This window comes from Vicia villosa, unplaced genomic scaffold (assembly GCF_029867415.1).
Source record: "Vicia villosa cultivar HV-30 ecotype Madison, WI unplaced genomic scaffold, Vvil1.0 ctg.000893F_1_1, whole genome shotgun sequence".
Lineage (NCBI taxonomy): Eukaryota > Viridiplantae > Streptophyta > Magnoliopsida > Fabales > Fabaceae > Vicia > Vicia villosa.
The window spans coordinates 442,870-456,684 of NW_026705402.1; the positions used below are offsets into that span (position 1 = coordinate 442,870).

The 13,815-nt window shown below is 34.0% G+C and overlaps 2 protein-coding genes across 2 annotated transcripts; one reads left to right on the forward strand and one right to left on the reverse strand.

Moving 5' to 3' along the window:
- Positions 1 to 296: 296 nt before the first annotated feature.
- LOC131631985 (uncharacterized membrane protein At1g16860-like) lies at positions 297 to 5,837 on the forward strand. The gene is made up of 4 exons (XM_058902749.1): positions 297 to 1,186; positions 2,953 to 3,108; positions 4,409 to 4,620; positions 4,904 to 5,837. Exons 1-4 carry the CDS (start codon positions 443 to 445, stop codon positions 5,094 to 5,096), a joined length of 1,305 nt encoding a protein of 434 aa, XP_058758732.1. The 5' UTR covers positions 297 to 442; the 3' UTR covers positions 5,097 to 5,837.
- A 3,355-nt stretch (positions 5,838 to 9,192) lies between these two features.
- Positions 9,193 to 13,183, reverse strand: LOC131631986 (EH domain-containing protein 2-like). Its single transcript, XM_058902750.1, has 15 exons — positions 13,031 to 13,183; positions 12,806 to 12,954; positions 12,663 to 12,720; positions 12,509 to 12,564; positions 12,373 to 12,415; positions 12,212 to 12,279; positions 11,464 to 11,577; positions 11,221 to 11,323; positions 11,037 to 11,086; positions 10,787 to 10,915; positions 10,454 to 10,705; positions 10,268 to 10,347; positions 9,941 to 10,067; positions 9,644 to 9,787; positions 9,193 to 9,563 (listed from the first exon to the last, which is right to left on the reverse strand). Exons 1-15 carry the CDS (start codon positions 13,098 to 13,100, stop codon positions 9,378 to 9,380), a joined length of 1,629 nt encoding a protein of 542 aa, XP_058758733.1. The 5' UTR covers positions 13,101 to 13,183; the 3' UTR covers positions 9,193 to 9,377.
- Positions 13,184 to 13,815: the final 632 nt, after the last annotated feature.

Here is a 13,815-nt window from a genome sequence, read left to right on the forward strand (position 1 = left end):
ATTATTAATCATTACCGTATTTAGGAGATAAGGTGCAGCCAGAAAGTAAAGCAAGAGAAAAGATATAAAGTTTGTTTAAAAAGAATAAAAAGGAAAACAAAAAGATACATTAATAAAAAGGGTAACAATGTAAAAATAATCAAAGCGTGGGAGAGAAAAAAACGCGAAACAACAAATTTTGATTTACCCATCTCACCCCCAACTAGCACAACATTGTGTTACAAGCACTTTGTCAAAACAGGGATATATACGTCATTTCCAGAAAACTGATTCCCATTTCTATAATTCTGTTGAACCTTCCCACTTAGTAGTGCTTCTTACCTTCACTCACTCACACACACTCACTCGCATCAAAAACAGTGTAACAGTAACTACCAAAAAAAAAAAAGAAGAAGAAGAAGAAAAAGAGTTTCGCACTCTTTGAAAGCTTCTCGCTTTCTCAATGGGGACTCGAATCCCTTCGCATCAGTTAAGCAGTGGACTCTATGTCTCGGGTCGACCCGAACAGCCGAAGGAGCGGTTACCGACAATGTCGTCGCGTTCTGTTCCGTACACCGGCGGTGACCCGAAGAAATCCGGTGAGCTTGGTAAAATGCTTGATATTCCGGGATTGGATCCCAAATCTTCTTCCTCGACCCACAACAGTGGCGGCCAGGCGAGATCCAGGCCGAACTCGGGTCCAATTGGGAGGAACAGCGGTTCGGGTCAAATTGGGAGGAATAGCGGTTCGGGTAATATTTCGAGGAAATCAACTGGCTCTGGACCGATAGCGTTGCAGCCGACTGGGTTGATAACGTCGGGGCCAGTGGGATCCGGTCCGATTAATGTGAGTAGGCGGTCGGGTCAGCTGGAGCAACCCGGTTCGGTTGGGGGTGGGAAGGCGGTTTATGGTTCGGCGGTGACGAGTTTGGGCGATGAAGTGAAAGTTGGGTTTAGGGTTTCGAGGTCGGTGGTGTGGATTTTTATGGTGGTGGTTGCAATGTGTTTGCTTGTTGGTGTGTTTTTGATGGTGGCTGTGAAGAAGGCTGTGATCTTGTTTGCACTTGGAGGGGTTATTGTGCCTGTTGTTGTTTTGATTACTTGGAATTGTGTTTGGGGAAGAAAAGGACTTTTAGGGTTTGTTAAAAGGTACCCTGATGCTGAACTTAGAGGTGCCACTGATGGACAGTATGTTAAGGTTACTGGGGTAATTCTCTTTTGCAGAATCATCATAATTTTGATAAAATAATTTATTAATCTTTGGTATCTTATTTTTTAATGTTCACATTGTTTATGTTTAATTTTGGTCACACTTTCTATTCTTGGAGCGTGTGTGTGGAGAGGTTGGTTTGTTTATTATATTCAAATAATTTATTAATTTGTTGTTAGGTATGAGATTTTCTTGGTATGGGTTTGATACTAATATATGATGGGGAATGAATTTGTCTTGATGTTTGATTGAGACTTTTCGTTTGTAGTTGACCAATACATGGATGGCTCTATCTATGTAGGGGTTGCTGGAATGTCCAATATCAGTATTTAAGCTACTGAATTTTGCTTTTGGTAAAAAAGCATAGCCAGTAAATGATGTTTATAATGTATAGATTTGCTCTATTATTGGTATTACAAAAATCATGACTTGAAAGGGGGCAATGTTTTTCTTATTCCACTTAAAGGGGTGATTATGGTGACTACTTGAATTAGGCGTGTAGATGATGTTAAGGAATGATAATGTTGTTTGATGTGCATTTATGTGGTCAATTTAACTAAATAAGGATCAGATATTTGCTTCTCTAAGAATGTTATAATTAGGAAGCTTTTTGCTTTGTTACCAAAAATGCATGCCATGTCATAAGAAAAGATCTGAAGATTCTTTGATTAGGAGAGTAGATCAGGTGGAGAGGAGTCAAATAGAAGTAGAGGAAAACTTAGAAAAACTATAAGAGAAGTTATTTAGAAAGATATAGAGATTAATGATCTGGATAGAACATTATGACGAAAGTTGGTCCATGTAGCCGACCGCATTTAGCGGGATAAGGCTTGGTTGTTGTGGTACCAGAAATGCATGCCATGTGAAAAAAATTGTTTTACAAATTAAGTTATTAACATTGGCTTTATGGGTTCTGTTGTTTTGTGATATTTTGGGGAAGTTCACATTGCTGTAGAATTGAATGGCATTTATGTAATCATTTTTGAATTACTCTTCACACCTAATATTTTCATGTGGCCATTTAAGTAGCATGTTGCAGGAAAAAAATCCTTTGCTAGACATTTTTGAATTACGTTCTTAGTTGTTTTTGTCAATGAAGCACATAAACGAACATCGAACATGACAGTTGTAATTATTTAAGAAAATTAATTAATTGAATGCAATGACATGATTTTTTGTTGTGACGGACACCAAACACTGGACACGCTTTCGATCAAAGGCATTAGTGCTGCAGATGTTTTATCTTATTTCTTGAATAGGATGTACTCACATACTCTTAATTCTCATTTGATTTCTTTATATTAGCATTGTGAAGTACTCAAAAGGGATTCGTCTGTTTGGGTTGATCATTATGTCCTATACTGCATTCTATGCGTGTTTGTCCTATGAGTCATATGGTCATGTTCCATACATTTTGTTCCTCCCTAAAAACTGCAAGCTTTTACTGTCTTATATGGCACTTTCTTTTAAACACCTTATATGGCACTGTTTCCTTATCAATATAGTTTTGTCTTTTGGAAATTATTATTAGTTAAAGTGGCACTAATGGTTGTTTTACAACAGTCCCCAAAGGGATTTGAACTTATTCCATTGAGATTACAAGGTCAAACTCCTAACTGTTGAGCTGACACCTTATTGTTATAGTTCTGGAGTGATATAAGTGAGAACTATAGACTTCAATAGCGTTGGCTGGAGGGGAAGAACTTGGCATGACTCTATTGTATTGTATATTTTTATACTTATTTTTTTTCCCCTTTCTGTAGGTTGTAACTTGTGGCAGTATTCCTTTGGAGTCATCTTATCAAAGAGTATCTAGATGTGTATATGTCTCCACAGAGTTATATGAATATAAAGGATGGGGTGGAAAATCAGCAAATCCTAAACACCGATGCCTCACTTGGGGTTCTAGATACTCTGAGGTTAGTTTGTTTGACTACTTTAATGATACTTTATGTGTGTACTGATACGGGAGGATTGTACTCAATTTGATAAGAGTCCGGCGTCACGGATACCAATAGACCTTTGTTAATTCAAATGACAGCCATAATATAAAATGACGAGATGCTTAAGGAATAATAATTAAATTTAGGTAAGATATTGTTTAGAAGCCTAAATATAAGGAGACTTTATATCTCAGGACAGTATCCGATTCCTTGAGAATTGGGTATCAACCATTACTAGCAAGCTTGCAAGCTATTTTTCAATTCTTTATCTTGGGGTGTCGTGTCAGTTGATTGTAAAGCTGTATTATTTACATCTATAGCCCTAAATATAGTTTGTTGATATATAATGACGCCACTGTATGTTCACTTTTTAAATATAAGATATTTCTATACATATCCATATTAAATATTACGACACCAAAGCCAAATGAAACTGAAATTGTTGATTCCATGAAATAGGGTTAGCAAAAAGAGTACTGCAGATGCTCACTTACTCCACTGTCCATCACTGGTGCGGCTCAGCGGCAGCTGCACCAATCTACCTAAGATGTGAAAGCCATAAATGCAAGGACTAAGACCTAAAAAATATTGTCGGGACAAAGACCTAAAACATTAGATTATTGTTATACGATTGGTTATCAGTATCTTACAATATAGTATGTGAGTCGTATATCCTATATCGATTTGATGCAAAATTCAACTCAAATTATAAGAATTTCTAATGTGTCTTTTTTGGACATGAATGTCATATTGAATCCTGATTCATTATGATGAATCTTGATTCGCTATGATGAATGATGGATTTCAATTCATTCCATGAATCACTATCTAAACTTAGTGTAGTCAGCTTCTTTTTGTTGTCAATTCTATATAGCCACTTTTCTTGTCATTTGATTTGTGACATGAATTGTTGAGGTTCATATATAATATATCAGCTTATAGTTTTATGTCATTTATTTTTACTTGTAAATGTCCCGTTTTTTATTAGTAATGTATCTTACTGTTCTTACGATTCGCAATAAAATTCAATTCATGATTTGGAAATAGGTCTTTCAATTCAAGATTTGAATCTCAAATTGATCCTATCTTCAAATGCACAGGTCAAAGATATTTGGGTGCGCAATTATCTTGTGTATATACCTGTTTTAAGAGTCAATAAACTCCAAATATAAAAAATTCCGTGGTTGGTTTTGTCTTGCTTCTTGATTAATCTATGGCGAGTTTGTCTCACTTACGCTGCATAAATGACAACAATCTTATAATTTTCTATGAGCAGAAATACGTAGCAGACTTCTACATATCAGATTTCCAGACCGGGTTAAGAGCATTAGTGAAAGCAGGCTATGGTGCCAAAGTTTCTCCTTTCGTGGAACCCACTACTGTTGTTGATGTTACAAAGGAGAACAGAGAGTTATCTCCAAACTTCTTAGGCTGGATCGCAGATCGCAAACTCTCTACTGATGATCGAATAATGCGCCTCAAGGAAGGGTACAGTCTCTCATTCTTATATGGATTACTGTTTGAGTTAGTTTGATAGGAACTGAAAATCTCTGGATAATAATTATCCAACAAAAAGAGAGCTCTTTGCCTTACAACATAGGAAAATCCTCTGGAAAACATATATTAAGTAATAAAAAAATGAAAAGAAAGATGTCTAGATACTTCAATTGGAAGAGCGTAATTTACCATTTTCCTAATGCTCCTAGGTATTTACTTTTACAGTTTCGATTCTATTTGTTACTTGGTACAAGGTTAATTTGGGAATGTACAGGTACATCAAAGAAGGCAGCACAGTAAGTGTGATGGGAGTAGTCCGTCGACACGAGAATGTGCTCATGATTGTTCCTCCAACAGAGCCTGCCTCAACTGGTTGTCAATGGAGCCGCTTCCTTTTGCCAACCAACGTTGAAGGTCTTATCATAACTTGTGAAGACAACCAAAATGCCGATGTCATTGCTGTTTAGTATAATCCTACCTTGCTTTCTATTTCTTCGGAAATAGATGTCACAATACTGAGTTGGCACAAACCAAAGGGGAAATCCTATGCTATGGAATAAGTATTATTTCCTTTCCACATGCACGCTTTTGGAAGAAGATGCATGGTCGATTACTAATATTTTCCTAATAATCAGAATACCGCCTCATTGATATGACGTGAGATTTGGATTTGCTGCGGTCAACAATCTACGTATTCATACAGTTAGCTCGTTGATGGCCATTGGATTGAGATCGGACAATTTAATTTCTAAGATCAGTATTTCAGTTTTTTCAAATTAAAACATACATTATATCTGAACTAACTCCGGTGTCGATCCAACGACCACCAACATACTGACTGCGTGAAGCGTTGAATATCTTACCACAAAAATTCAAATCCATATTATGTGAGGAATCATCAAGGCCAAACTAACAACAGTTTGGTGATATGATATCAAAGTATCCACGAAGTTGAGCATTGTTATTTTTCTATTTATTTTATGTACATATAGCTAGAGGAACCCAAAGGGGTTCATAGTAGTTGCTTTATTATGTTTGAGTTGATTTCTAGAAGGATTGTAGTTTTATTGACAAATATTAATTGTCAATGCTTGGTTAAGTTTTATTCTTAAGTTGATATTATTTTGTTATGCCACTGTTCTAGTTGTAAAAATTGAAAACTATCAATGTTAGCATGATAAAGCTGTGTAAATGTTGGCTTAAATTAAGTTTTTACTTGTGCTGCTACTTCTTTTGTGCTTTGCCAAACATGGAGATAATGAGCTTTCCTATTTTGGGTACAAATTATTGATAAGTTGGATGATTTAATTGCTAAGTGTTTTAGTTCAAGATCTTTATAAAATTTCCAGTTAATTTTGAGATTTCTAGAGGGTTAAATATGTTTGTAGATCCTACATTTTGGGGTGTTTTAAACTTTAGTCTTTACTTTGATCCTTAATTTAATTTAAGATTTAACTTATGTAAAATTTACTCCTTTAAAAAAAAATTATTCTATTAGTTAAGTTTACTTATGTAAAATTTTGAGAGAAAAACGTTAAATTGGGGATATGTGGCAATCTAGTTGATATATTATGTAATCTGACAAGGCTTTTTATTTTTTATTTTTTTAGTTTGAAGTTATTATTATTATTTGTGAAACAATTGAACCACCATGAACTCTAATATCCTTCATTTCATTTGATAAACAAATAATTGAAACACAAATAATACGAGAGAAACGAAGAGAAGACGAAGACAACGTCGAACCCTAGATTCTCAAAAGACATATGCGTATGAGAGAAACAAAGAGAAGATGAAGACACCGTCGAACCCTAGATTCTCAAAAGACATATGCGTTTGAAGGAAGATGAAATTTTTAGAAGACTTGCACAATTAAAGGATGAAATTTTTAGAAGACTTGCACAATTAAAGGAAGATGAAAGAAGATGTCCAATTACTTATCACAATTATTCATCTCCATTCTTTAAAAGGTATTAATATTTGAATTTGTTAAAAATGTATTTTTATCAGCATTTTATTTTCTTTTGGATTCAATCTTGAGATCCCTTTCATCAACAATTTTATGACCTAATCATTTGAAAAAATTAAAACCACTTTCCATGTGATTTGTGTAATTTCTCCATCCTTAAAATTTATTCCCATAGTTCAAACCATTTATGTCTGTCACAGTACAAAGAACATGGCAAAAACACCTCATCTTGTTGTTTCTTTTAAGTACAGATTCATCTGTCCCAAAACTTTGATTCTTTAACATTGAAGCACTGCTGAAAAACTTTGACATTGAAAAGACATTTTGAAGATGATGAGAAATGAAGAAGATGAAGGTCGAACCCTAAAAAACGTTTGTTTCTGAATGGAGTAGATTATACAACTATAAAACGTTTGTTGGCTCACTAGTTTGACTTTTATCATGCTGACATGCCACATTATCACAACTTAATGTTTTTCTTAACATTTAATTTGGCCAATGGATGTTAAGAAGCTCTGTATCTATGAGATTTCTGAGCCAATTTAATGTATTCCCTCTCAACCTAGTAGTTGAGATATTTAGAGATTGATTGGGTCTGGATTCTTGGACCCAGGATAGTCATTCCGCTCTATTCAAGAGCGTGGAAACAGATATTTCCCCTATCTTTTTGGAAAAAAAAGTCATCCTCTTTGACTAAGTTTCCATGTTGCTAGGCATGTTGAATCCCAGGTTCGTATGCAGATGATTGGTGGTTTAACCTAGGGCAAACAATTTCATCAATAGGCGAGTGATGCCAACAATGAGCGTGACAAATATGCTTGATTGCACTTCATAAGAGATAAATTATAAGCTTTGGAAGAGTATCATCAAGTAGAAGAAGGAGACTTTAAACTGTACGAGCTGGATTGTTAGGGATGGTGCCACCATTCAACTTTGGTCGAACTAATGGATTGATATCAGTTGCAAGTTAATAGCATAGATTGTTAGATTCCTCAGTATCTTCAAAATGCTAAGGTAAAGGACTTAGTTGGATCTAATGGTGGCTAGAATTGATAGGTTTGGAATCATTGGTTGTCGAACAAATCATTTAACACTTCTATAAGAGGTGATTCCTCCTAGCATTGAATATGGTAACGATGAAGTTGTTTTGAGAGGGATTGGTAATAAGAGGATAACAGGTAAACACTTCTATAACAGTCTTTGGGATGGTGAGTAAGATAGCGATAATGATTTCTGGAGAAGTATTTGGAACCTTAGAATTCCGGCGCGCATCAAGTCGTTTGTGCGGTTGTTGGTCCATGATCGATTATTAACTAATTATGCCAAGAATTTGAAAAAAAAAATGGGAGGGGAAGATTGTAAACCGTGTGGTTGTGCTTGTGAGAATACTCTTCATGTTCTTAGGAGCTGTCCTAGAGCTAGACAGTTATGGAGTGATAATGTTCCAAGTAATATCATGTGGGATTTTACTACTACTGATATCAATGAGTGGATAAAGCTAAATATAACACAATCAGAACATTGATGTAATTATTGGACGATTAGTTGTCACAATTTGTGGTTTTGGAGGAACAAAGAAATGCGTGATGAGAACTTCATTTGACCCTAATATCCAATTACTTTCATGACAAGAAGGATAAAGTAATTTGCGCTCAAGCTGGTAGCTGTATTGGTATGAATGTTGAGAGCAGCTTGATCGAGGTGTGTTGGGAAGCTCTTGATGAGGGTTGTACAAGCTTAATTCGAATGGAGCTAGTAGTGTCTTGAAAGGAGCTGGTTGTGGCGGTATTATCCAGAATAATTCAGGAGATTGCATTGGTGGTTACTACAAAAATGTTGAAATTTGTAGCGCCTTTTGTGTCAAACTTTGGGAAGTTTTAGGAGGTTTAAGACTTAGGAGACTTGAGCCGCAAGAGGTATAGATTTGTGTGGACTCAAAGTTGGTGGCAGAAGTCATTAAAGATGTCCCCTCAAATGATGTTGAAGGGTATGTTTTGATTAATTATATCCTGAGGGTGGTGACTAGTGAGAATGTTTGAAGATTGGAGATATAAAAAAGTTAATATTTGTGCAGACATTCTAATTAAAGTTGGTCGAGATAATCACCATGATGTAGAATTTCAAGATGTTCCATAGAATTGTTAATTAAGGATGCTAATGAGACTGGTGTCCCTAGAATTATTATTTAATTATTTTTTCTTTGAACTTAGGCTCTCTTTATTATAAAATTTATTATAAAATAATAATAATAATAAATAATAATAAATAATAATAATAATAATAAAATAATAATAATAATAATAATGATAATAATAATAATAATAATTATAATAATAACATAACACAATGATTCATAAAAAAACATTGATATATGAGTAATTTGATAATATATGAGTAACTTCATAAATATTAAAGTGAAATAAAACTTTCATTTATTACTTACATAAAAATTGATATTCCACCAAAACAAAGATTCAAAACAATATTAAATTGTAGGGAAAACATTAATAAATAAAAAATGACTAATAAATTGTTACTTTGATTTATTTGAATGTAAAAAAAACATTATTGAAGTAAACAAAATGATTACTTCTAAATGCATATCATTTCTCACTTTTTTTTCAAAATTTCCCTTTCTGCTAAGGTTATACAAAACTAAAATGATAAGAATATAAACCAATGAAAATAAAACCATCTACAATTATTTAATGATTAATTCAAATATTAAAGTCTTACATTTATTAAACATATATGATGATGATGGATAAAAAAAATCATTTTAATCATAAGGATTTCTGAATTTCTTTAAAAGCTCTGGAATTTCATATCCAAGCATGTCATCTATGGCCTGAATCATTTTTGGCTTTAGTTTTTCAAATTTGTCGATGCTATAACTACTCAAAACTTCTTTGAAGTGCTCAACACTGGGAAAGTCACCTGCTGGTAGATGGTACTCCCTTTGAATCTGTTTTTGTAAAACATAAATGAAAAGTACTTAGAAATTAAGCAACCAAAGTAGATAAAAAAGTGAAGGGGGGGAGAAACCTTTGCAAATTCATTATCAAGATTATCAATAAGTTTTTGCTGAGCCTTGGCTTTGCCCATTATTGCTGGCATCTCTTTCTTAAGATGGCTAATTATGTATGCATGAATTTTCGCCGATCTAGCCCGTTTCACAAATTCGTTGATCTGCACCAGTTCAATAAAAACAAATATTTGAGATGTGAAAGGAGTATATATAAGCAGGAGTATATGCATGCCGTGCTTTGTCATGTAAATACAACTCAATCAATTCAATTTGCGCCAACAAGTCACGTAAATAATACGAAATTAGCAACCTACCCTGCGATCACACGCCTTCTTTGGAATATCCAGCAAATCTGCCAACAAATCATTCTGTTCCTTCTCAAAGAGATTTTTTCCTAGTGGACCAACAGATCCTTCACTTGTACGCTTATCATTAAACGACCTGCAAAAGTCGAGAATAAAATTTTCAGGAATAAATGTTAAAAATAAACTATTAGATTAAAAACTAGAACTCCAAATAAACAAAATCCATGCAATTATTATTTGTATGTTCAAGTCACAATATGGTAAAATAATGGTTAACTTGTAAGTTGTTAGGAAAGTAGTGGTTCATCTGATGTATTTGAAAAATAACAAACCTACCCGATGTATACACGTGAAACTTCGGGAGTATTTAGAACCTTCCCTAGCGACCACATCAACGCTCCATAAACTCTCATAAGCTAAAATGTTACAGTTACACATGAATTGAACAAAAATTAGCACACCATTGAATAAAATGATGTATAAATAAAATAAATTGGTTCAATCGATTTCAATGCATCTTACTTGTTGAGTATCCACTTGGTCTGACTTATTCAAAACCACGCGTATCTTGTCCTCATTTCCACGTAATGAAGAAATTACACGTTTGAACTCGTCACTAATGTCAAGTTTATGCGGGTCAAATAGAAGAAGAATGACATCACATTTTGCAGCAAACCAAGATACAACACCAGTGAAATCATAGCTTCTTTGTGTCCTTTGTTTCTCTCCAGATAGGACACCAGGAGTGTCCACAATTGTTATTTCATCCAGCAGCTTAAAGAGAAAAAAATTAATTCAATTTCAAAGTACAAATATTGACAAAGACATTTGACTTGGAACACAAATAAAACTCACTGGATGTGGCATTTGAGAACATTGGAACTTCGACAAAAATGAACCTCCAAAAGTTGTCAGGCCACCAAAAGGCATGTCAGCATCAACAGCTATAGTGTTTCCAGGAACACTCCTTTCATCAGGACCGGACTATAAATAAAAAAGGTGGTTAGTTTTGAAGCAAGCTCCAAGAACACAATCAAGAGCACAAAACAACACAAACTATGGAAGATAAATATGGTAACAATAACAAGAAAAAAACTTTCCATACCATGACAACAACAAATCTATCTGTTGTAGGCTCTGGTCCAATGTGTGCTCCTGTCCAAAGAGCGTAAGATAGAATATATAGGATCAGTATATTAGTTTAACTAGTTATGTCCCTCGGTCATCAATTTTTTTCAATGAATTAAATGTAACAATGTAACCGCTAGATCAACCAGAATTCAACCAACCTGGATAATCACATTTTAACAAATGCTTTATAAATGTTGTTTTCCCCGTAGAGTATTGACCAAGAAGCATGACCATGGGCTTAGCATCAAAATCACTGTTGGTCTGAAAGGAAGCAATCAATACATTCTTACAGTTAACATCATCATATTTGCATGGATAAGTGTTAAGTAAAGCACTTTATATACCCACATATGAAATTGTTTGACATGTTTTACTTATAAATTGGTACAAATGGCACTTACCAACAATGGAGAAACAAAATCATTATATCTATAAGTGGCTTCCAAGGGCTTTAGTCTTTCAATATACAATCTCTTCAAGCCATCAACTATTGATGTAACTGCATTGGGAGGTAACTACGAAAAAGCAAACTATTATGCTTAGAATATAAACAACAAATTAATATCAAGAATATATGAAGTAGATCTTAGTATTGGATAAAAATCAATCACAAAAGCACATTCTGAATGGTTTTTATGTTGAATCATCATGTGTACATTGGTCCAAATATTGGTTTGTATACGTGATTCATCTCATCAAAGTAACGAATGGACATGAGAAAGGAACGGAGCTACATGAGATGAAATACTACGTTCCTAATAGAAGTGTGTACCAAATTGACAACACTTACCAACCATATTTGAAACAAAATAAATCAATAAGAACAATATTTACTGAGGAAAGTGAATTTATGTAATCAATAAGTGTGAACTACTCGTATATGTTTTACATCAACTCCTTCAGGTAATTATGAAAGCAAGCATAATTTGTTGACATGCTTCAAGGATCTCACAATTACATAATGATCTCTAAATAAAAATTAAAAATAAATAAAGAATTCATCTGCTATAAAATAATGTATTGCCAGAACCAACAACTTATTCACCAAGATGGAAATCATATCACACCATATAGCCAAACAAAGTATGAAACTCACAATTATGAATTTCATGACAATTAAATTAAGTGAGTAAGTATAACTAGACTCACTTTCTTTGAAGATTTTGATTTTGAAGTAAACCATGAGTTAGGCAGAAATGGTTGAGGCTGGACAGTCACTGCATATTATTGATAAAAATAATCCAATCAAATATCAACGGAAGAATACAACATCATGAATAATTATAAAAAGAATAAGTTACAAATCTAACCATTCACTTCAGGCGGAGCAGTTATTGTCAAACTCTTAGTTTGCTGGAAAAAATGCATTAAGAGAGCAAATCATTAGAAATAAAATTATATAATCTAAATAATTGAGCACAAATGTGATAGAAAAACACTGCTTACTGCCACTAAAGTATCTAATCCTTCAATCACAGGTGGTTTAACATTTTCCTTATCCACTACAACCAGTTAAAACGATCAAATCAGTTTCATTAACAAAACACAGAAATTGAAATTAGAGATTCAAATTCAATCTTCAATATGAAAGCACACTTACATTGAATCTTTAGTAAATTCGAATTAAGTTCGTATCCGGCTTGTGCAAGCGAAACCAACTGTTCGATAAAATCAAATCGAATCGAAATCAGATTCTGGAAACAGAATTGTTAAATCTATAAACATAGGTTAGAAATGTAGAACCTCCATTGCAGTAACAAACTCCGTGAAACCTAAAAATCCTTGTCGTTTGGTATCAGAAAGAGCCCAAAGCTGCTTGAGTTGAGAACGAGACAAGTTTGAGAGTGCGAAGAACTTCGTAGCTTCGTTTCCACTTATGCGTCCGTCTCCATCTAACGTCAAATACCGAATCGAATTAGTAAGTATATGTATGTATGAGTGAAAACGAAAGAGTGTAACAATGGATACCTGAGTCTGCTAAATTGAACCATTCTTGATAAGTTGAAATTTCTTCTTTTGAACGATTTTCCGTCTTCATCTTCGAAAACGCTCTCAAAAAAGTGATTTAGAATTCAAAAATAGCAGAGAGAGAGAGAGAGAGAGAGAGAGAGAGAGAGAAAGAGAGGGGTTTTTTTATTGTTGTTTTCTTTTGGGTATTTGGGTTTTAATTAAGGGGTTGCACTTTATCATGATTTTGACACGTGGAATGTGATGTGATGAAGGGTGCTGATTAATTTTGCTATGGAGTGGGACCCTTTGTTAGGTGATGAAGGATTTGTAGTTGTTTTGGTTTAATTGAGTCCGTTAGATATTTTATTCGGTGGAGTTTTATGTGGATGTTTCCACAGAGAATACTTTCTTTTCCAGTTTTCTCAGACCATTTACAATGGTTGGTTTAATGAAACTCAACACCACAAAATCAAGTGCAATGGGGTGTTTAATGGAGTGTTGAGTGTGTGTTGGAGGAGAGAGGTGTTGAGAAAACTCAACACCATGTAAACTGTCACGTGGCTGGTATTGATTGGCTGGCCATATCTTTATCCATTTAATACTTTGAACACAATTATTTCGTTGCAAATTAATTTTTTATTTTTTATTTTTATACCAAAATTCATGATTTTTTTTTCTCTATAAATAGAGACTTGGTTCATTTGATTTAGACACAGAAAAAAAACCAAGTTTTTCACTATCTTTCTCTATTATTATCTTTCTATTAGTGTTTTTTTTAAGTTAAGTGTCTTTTTTTAGTGAAA

What these genes read in the sequence shown, in the direction of transcription:
- LOC131631986 (XM_058902750.1), bottom strand. Translation starts at nt 13,100, where the DNA reads ATGAAGACGGAAAATCGTTCAAAAGAAGAAATTTCAACTTATCAAGAA. An exon ending in GAATTTACTAAAGATTCAAT is followed by an intron (nt 12,565 to 12,662) that starts GTAAGTGTGCTT and finishes AACTGGTTGTAG; the next exon opens with TGGATAAGGAAAATGTTAAA. An exon ending in ATAGATTTGTTGTTGTCATG is followed by an intron (nt 10,916 to 11,036) that starts GTATGGAAAGTT and finishes TTTTATTTATAG; the next exon opens with TCCGGTCCTGATGAAAGGAG.
- LOC131631985 (XM_058902749.1), top strand. Translation starts at nt 443, where the DNA reads ATGGGGACTCGAATCCCTTCGCATCAGTTAAGCAGTGGACTCTATGTC. An exon ending in GGGGTTCTAGATACTCTGAG is followed by an intron (nt 3,109 to 4,408) that starts GTTAGTTTGTTT and finishes TTCTATGAGCAG; the next exon opens with AAATACGTAGCAGACTTCTA. An exon ending in ATAATGCGCCTCAAGGAAGG is followed by an intron (nt 4,621 to 4,903) that starts GTACAGTCTCTC and finishes GGGAATGTACAG; the next exon opens with GTACATCAAAGAAGGCAGCA.